Raw genomic sequence first — 7,929 nt, 5'->3', positions numbered from 1 at the left:
GACTTACTTCAGTTTTACCTGATTCATATCTAACTCATCCCAGGCTGAGAACACCCTGCCTCTTAGAGCTACAGTAATCACGCACATTTATATAAGATGCTATATATACTTATTCAATCATTGTCTTCATTCTCCTACTTTAATTGTGTCTCACTCACTGTGCTCTAGAGATCATTATCTGTTTGAATTTACCCTTGGGTAGCTGACCAACCCTTAGTTGTAAGAACTCTGTTCCCAGGGGCTCTGAAGTTGGTGGCACAGATCTGTCTACAATATTATATAAAGAAGCCCATGAATGGCCTCTTCCAGAACCTAAAGGTAGTCCACTTTTCATCTGATGAAGTTCTCAATTCCTGTCTGAATAGGAAAACCCACATAAACTACTTCAAAATGTTGACTTTGGGAAGCACACTACAGTGGTCTTTGCTCCCACTTAGATCATGAACACGCGACCCGCAGGGGTAAGTGGCTGTGGCTGCTCTTGTTTCTCTTTCCACATGTCTCCCTTCACCTCACACTCTGATCTCCCTGCAATCTTTTGCCTCATTTGAGAATTTTTTTATTTTAAATATGGACGTGGGTCTAAATGGCAAGAATATGCAGAGTGCCAACTCAGTGTCTCACGTTTTATTTTGTAAAACAATTGATTATTTAATTAAAGCTAAGAAATCCCAGTAACTGAATATTTAATTATTTAATGAAAATACTAGGCTTAGAGAATTCCTATAAAATATGACTTGTGTTACATATTCCCGGTTATGTTACATTGATTTTCAGTAGTTTATCAATGAAGAGTAGGAATGGACATTAAAAAGCCAGTTTCTTACACACAAGAACCGAAGTATCCTACTTAAATAGTAAATATTGGGTCTTGGATCTTTGTATATCTTGTAGCTTGATCATTTTTACTATGTTAGAAATCAAATGCTATTAAATATATTAAGTAAATATTTTTATACTCATTAAGTAAACATTGAGTCAACAATTACTGCTTGTTTTAAGGTAATTCCACCAAAGGAATTAGGTATTGTATGTATTACTAGTAATTTGCAATATTAAACTATTTGAATTCATTTACTGTTATCATTTTTCAGATTTCTACAGAAGTGTACAAGTATTCTTTACCTTAATTTATATACCTGGGTTTAGTATAAAATTTAGGTATATTTAATTACAATAGAACATGTGTTCTCTACTCCACTGCAATTTGAAAATAGCATGATTTATTATTGCATCCCATTTGCTATAGACAGGCAGTTATCCATGACAAGAATAATTAGTTCTTTGGACTGGAACTGAGGAAATTTGTTGAAACAAATGGATCACTTATTTTAACATTTCATCTAGACAATCAACACTTATGGATCTTTAAAAGCCCTTTTAGTTATATGAACTAAGGAGTATTATAAATAGAAATATATTTGCATGCATGCACACACATAGCTGTATAGTTGTGTATGTATGTACAATTTGTAGTATGTATTCAATATAAAGTACAATATTCAAAAGCACATTTGAATTTTCCGAAGTTAAATTCTTTACTTCAATATTTCCCAATGTGTTTGTAAATAGCAGTAGTTAACTTTTTAACATGAGTAACAGTAACTTAAAAATCATTTGTAATCTTGGAGACTCTCAATTCAATTGTTTTTATATTTGAAGAGAAGAACTGTAAATTTCATTATTTTACAGAAATATAAAAGGCTTTATGAATGTGGAACTCTTTGCATTTACCAAATACTAATGTAAAAGGGAAAACATTTTAAATAGTCTCTATTAACATTTTTGGAATTTGGAGATATCCTATTTATCACACATTTATATATCTTTCATTTCCATTTAATCTTTGTTTTATTTAAAATTTCATATTTTATTTTTTCAACTGCAAATTTACATTGAGAGTTCACATACTCTACATCTCAGGTGGGTTTACTTCAGTCTATATTTTTATGATTATATTTTCCAAAATTATGTTAACTATATATTTTGCTAAAACTTAGTTGGCTTTGTAAAGAAATCAAAATTACTTTTGCTTTAGTTGGAGAATATATCTAAAGTCTGAACTAACAATAATAATATAGTTTATAGATGCATTTTCTCATATGTAATTCTTAAACCTCACTTCTTCAAACTCTTTACAGTTTTTTGATGAAACATATGAATGAACAATAAAATAAATGAAGAAAGAAATTTTCAAATAGTATTTTTGTCACATAGAAGAGTACAACAATAGAGCTCAATCAATAACACTAGTGGACAATATCCATTTTTGTTGGAGTTACAAATGGTGATTGCTTTAGTGTAAAAACCAAAATGTCTCTGTTGTTCTATGACATTTTGAATATTTTAAATATATATCTAAACATTCCATGTAATCATCTTGAAAAGGATGATTTCACATTGTCTACTATTTTTTCTTAGGACCTATGATTTTAATTTTTAAATACTTTTTAAACACAAATAAGAAAAACACAAATCTCTGAATCTTTGAACTGAATAAGAAAACATATTATGTATTGTACCCTCATTGAAATGAGGCACTTACAAGACAGTATATTTATTCTTCCAATTAAACCTTGGTGCTTTCAATAGTTCTTGAATTATCCTGAGTAAGCATTAAAAAAGTTAAATACTTAAAACTTTAGCTTGTTCTTCTCACAGGTGCATAAGGGTTTTCCTATGTCAGACCTACAAAAAATTTATTAATTTAAGGTGGCAGTAAATAGTGTAACCATTTTTGAGTTATTTATGAGTAAAAATATATTCATTGAGAATAATATTACAAGATAACCTATTATGTTACACTGCTTTTATAACTATTATTAAAAAACTCAGTGTATTTTTCATGGTGATGTGTTTCCTTATTTTCAAGTTAATATTGACATATAATAGTGTATTAGTTTCAGGTGTGCAAAATAGTGATACAATATTTTTAAACATTATGACATCATCGCCATGATAGGTCTAGTTAACATTCATGGAATAACATTATTAAAATGTTACTGGCTACAATCTCTATGCTGTAAATATACCTGTGTGATTTATTCACTTTGTAAATGTAAGTTCATGGCCCTCGTCTTCACCTATCTCACCCAACTCTCATCCCCACCCTTCCCAGCAACCACCAGTTTGTTCTCTGTATGTATGAGTGCTTTTCAGATTGGGATGTTTATTTCTTGGGTTTTGTGTTGTAGATTCCACATACAAATGAAATTATATGGTATTTGTCTTTGACTTATTTCACTTAGCATCCTTCTCTGCAGCCCAACCCATGTGGTTGCAAATGGCAAGGTTTCATTCTCTTTTATGTCTAAGCAATACATAAACTATATATATAGTGAGTCGTATATTTAAACTTATGTTTGAATCATGACATCTTTCTTAAATAATAAAGCTCATGGGCTATATATGATTGATAAAGTATGAACACTGAATAACATAATCAGATAAGAGGTGGGACAAACACACCATTACAATTTTCCCATATAATCAATAGTTGAAAATTAACTGAGCATATCAAAAGACTAATAATGATAGACATTTTCTTTACACAAAGGCCAACTTGACCCAATGGAGGGAAACACAGTCAATTGAAATATTTAAAGAATTTTGTGAAATGTGTTTCTAAGCCGTATATTTCATTGTTTATACCTTCTGCATTCCAGGTCAAATATCATTTCCAGAAAATGACCAATTACACCATGGTGACTGAGTTTCTCCTCATGGGATTCGTTAAAAGGGGAGAAATAAGGTTTCTACAACCCATGTTCTTTCTTCTGATGTACTTGGCCACCTTGTTAGGGAATCTTCTCATCGTCACCGCTACTACGTTTGACCAGAACCTTCACACGCCCATGTACTTCTTCCTCAGGAACCTGTCCATCTTAGATGTGTGCTACATTTCTGTGACTGTCCCCAATGCCTGTATCAACTCCCTCACTGACAACAGGGCCATTTCAGTGGCTGGCTGTGCAGCTCAGATCTTCCTGGTCATTTATTGTGCATATGTAGAGTTTCTCTTCCTCACTGTCATGGCCCGTGACCGCTATGTGGCCATCTGCCAGCCCCTCCGCTACCCCGTCATCATGAACCACCAGTTCTGTGTCTGGACAACACTGGTCTCCCTGCTCAGTGGCCTCATCTATGCAGGTTTGCACACAGGGAACACATTCCGGCTGTCCTTCTGTCAGTCCAACGTGGTCCATCAGTTCTTCTGTGACATCCCCTCTCTGCTAATGCTCTCCTGCTCTGACACCTTTAACAATTTCCTCTTACTTTTTATCTCCGCTGTTGTGGTTTGTGGTGGCTGCTTTTTTTTAATCATCATGTCCTACATTCACATATTTTCCACTGTGCGGAAGTTTCCAACCAGAGAGCGAGGCAAGGCTTTTTCCACGTGTGTCCCTCACATACTGGTGGTGTCTGTCTTCCTCCTCACTATTGCCTATGTGTACCTGAAGCCTTCCGTAGCATCTGAAACTACCCAGGACATGATTCTTTCTGTATTTTACACCATAGTCCCTCCATTCTTGAATCCCATCCTTTACAGTCTTAGAAACAAACAGGTCAAGGAAGCTGTAAGAAAAGTACTAATAAACTTTTTTTCTCAAAAGTAATAAAGTTCTTGTTTAGGTGCATTCCTGGGACACTGAATGAGTTGCAAATATTTAGAAACACACTGCCTTACTGGGTTTTACATATTAGGCTGCACCCTCCTAAACAACTCAGTTGAGACTTGTGCAATTTTCTTATGAAAATTCAGTTCATTTTACATTATGCTTTCAATTCATCCTGTATAAAATGAAATTCTTCTAGTATCTGCTTTAATGAATGGATGTGATCAATGATACTGATGAGGATCATTTTAGATTTATGTTTAGGATTCACCAAATATTAACAGTATCAATAATTCCTCCAAAGAATCCTTAACAAATCCAAAGTGGATATCAACTTTAGGCTCTACTAACGAATTCATTCAATTGAATGAAATATAGTGATACATATGATGTGTCTTTATTTATAGCATTTACGTATTGGGAAATGTAAGTTAAATATTTAAATTATAGTTGATTCATTATATCATATTACATGATAACTAATAAACGATATCATTAGAAAGTAAAAAAATATATATCCACAAGGGAAGACAAAGAAAAACTGTAATATTTAATCTCCCTATTTAAAGGAGTGAAAAATGTCTTCCTACTCATTGATAGAAATTATCATTTACCTTCTTTGTTGTTTGCATTAATTTTAATACACCTTGCTGAATGACACATTTTAATGGGATAAATCTTGCTGTGGGAATAGAGGTCACTGTTCCATTTTCTCCCTGCCATGTTTGTTATTTATTGTATATTTTTCTGAGTATCAGGACCTATCACCTTCTTCACAATGGTTGAGAGTTTGATTTATTTGGCATGCTACTATAAAGTTCCATCTGTAATGCAGCCAAAATATTTTGTAATGATTTCTTCATCTTTGGTGGAAAAATTAACGTTTCATAAGTTTTTATTTTCCAAACCATTGCTTACTATTGTCTCATAAATTTAAAATCATATTGGCACCTATAAAGGCTAACTTATCTAAGAAATTTTGATATAACACATAACATATTTTAAAAGCCACGCCTCTGAAATAATAAGTGACACAAGAAATGTCTACATCAGTAATTGAATTTTAGTCTTTAATGCATTAAATATTAGAATAAGGAGAAAAACAAATGCTTCACTGCATAGGAAAATAAAGTATTCTACAAAAAAGGGGCACTTAAAAATATATATTTGAAATTTACCAGTGAAATAATTTACTGAATGAATAGCTGATGACAATTCAGAGATATTGAGTATAAAAATGAGTTATTTAGGGAGCCTATACTAACCATACACAACCTTGGATAAAATAGAGTGACTCATGAGTTTCAATTTTGGGTAAAACAAGTCCACTTTTTTCTATCAGAACAAAAACCCTTCAAATAGATTATACAGTGTGTGAAGACCTGCAGTCAAAGTTCTGGTCCTTATGTGCTTCAGCTGGATACAACTGTAAAAGCTTCACTTTTACAAGATGAAAACATTTAGATAAAGAGTACTGATGGCTCTAAAAGATTATAAATGTATTTGATATGACTGAACTGTACTTTAAAAAATGAAGATCAGAATTTTTATTTTGGTATATTTTGCAATGATAAAAAATAGGAAAAAAGTCACACAATTTAGGAAAATGACACAAATTTAGAGATTTCCTTTAAAATTTTTAAAAACCTAAGAAATAAATTTTAGTGGCTGTACATTTGCATCCAGTTGAATATCCATTTCAAAAGCATTTATGCAAAACAAACAGACAAAAAAGTGGTCAAAATACTCCAACAATCAGTTCTAGAAGGACAGTAAGTGTAAGAAAGTTGTCTTAACATTATTAGTTATGTGGGAAATGCAAATTGAAGCTATCTTAAGAAAAAAATCCCAGCCCTATCATAATAGAAAAGTTGATAATTCCAAAAATGTGTGTTCAAATGGGTCACTCATCAACTCAAGTTAGCTTTATACCTAGGCACAATTTCTCAATATTTTCTGATTCTTTATATGTATTCCTGTGTCCAAGGAATTCTCGCAAATATAGAAGTTATAAATGTATGCATCCATGGCCCATACAATTATCTTTATAGCAGCCGTATTTGTTAAACCAAGAATATAAAACAACAGAAATGTCAATATTAATGGATGATATGTGCAACACTTGTACAATACAGTACTATTCACCTAGTAGATAAGATCTATTACTGTACCTCATAATGGTTCAATTATCAACATAGTTTTGAGTAAAAGAAACCAGACAGAAAAATAACATTATTATATAATAAATTCATATAGAATATAAAATAGGAAAACAAATCTAAGATAAGATGAGAGGAGTTAGGGTGTTAACAATATTTTATTTGTCTTGGTGCTCATTTCATGGATTTATTAACTTGAAAGTGTTTAAATGTATGGCACCTACAATGAATGCAACTTAATTGCTATTTTTATGCCATTCTGGGCACATATTCGGGTTTTACAAGGTTGAAAATGTCTCCACTTAAATCATTTAATATAGTATAAAAATAATATATTACATTGTGAAAACATACTACATGACTGTGCTTACTCTAACCCTCATTGATTGTGGCTCTTTTATATCTTATAATAGGTGATAAAAACAACTTAAAGTGAAGACAGATTCTTTAAAAACAAAACAAAACAAAACAGAAAAAGAACTTGCACAAGTCCTGTCAACTCTTCAGGGTCAGAACACGGATTTGAACCCGGGCTACATGGCCTCAGGGAGCTACCCAACTGACCTCTGCGTCTTACTTGCCTTTAGGAAGTATGGAATTTTCATATCTACTCTCCTTATAAAGGTATATCCCACATCTTGGCACATTAATGATTTACTGTAGTTTGGCTTTTGTCCAAACTCCTCTGTGGGGTCCGTCAGGGCAAATTCCAGGGTTTTAATGAGTAGACACTGCAGGGTAAGTTTACCTTCCCCACACAGGACTTGAGGCTCCATCATCACATTGAACATGTAGAAAACACTTCCCAGTCAATGACTCAGGCCTCTCAGGTGGGACCTGCTCTGTGAATGACCAGGGTGAGGCCCACGTGCCCCCACTGCAGAGTCTCCTCCGCTGGGGCCTTGAGCCCGGCTTCCTTGGGGGCAGGGAGGACACACTCTCACAGTGCCCCCCTCCTCTCAACGTGCGCCTGCGCTCTCCAAACCCGCCCCTCCTCCTCCTCGTCCCTCTGACCCCGGGCTCAGGAGCCTTCCCTCTGCGGATCCCTCGGTAGTGGTGACCCCACACCTGCGCCGACCCGTCCGGCCTCTGACCAGCGGTGCATACCGTAAACGGACTCGGCACAGCGGGAGTCAGGCTCCTCCGGGTCAGCC

The 7,929-nt window shown here is 34.1% G+C and overlaps 1 protein-coding gene across 1 annotated transcript; it reads left to right on the top strand.

The window, feature by feature from the left end:
- Window positions 1-3,686: 3,686 nt before the first annotated feature.
- LOC118919988 (olfactory receptor 14C36-like) lies at window positions 3,687-4,616 on the top strand. The gene has a single exon (XM_036900416.2). The coding sequence runs from the start codon at window positions 3,687-3,689 to the stop codon at window positions 4,614-4,616; it is 930 nt and encodes a 309-aa protein (XP_036756311.2).
- Window positions 4,617-7,929: the final 3,313 nt, after the last annotated feature.

Source organism: Manis pentadactyla, chromosome 13 (assembly GCF_030020395.1).
Source record: "Manis pentadactyla isolate mManPen7 chromosome 13, mManPen7.hap1, whole genome shotgun sequence".
Lineage (NCBI taxonomy): Eukaryota > Metazoa > Chordata > Mammalia > Pholidota > Manidae > Manis > Manis pentadactyla.
Note: the sequence above shows the minus strand (reverse complement) of the source record. Positions and strands in the feature narration are given on the sequence as shown.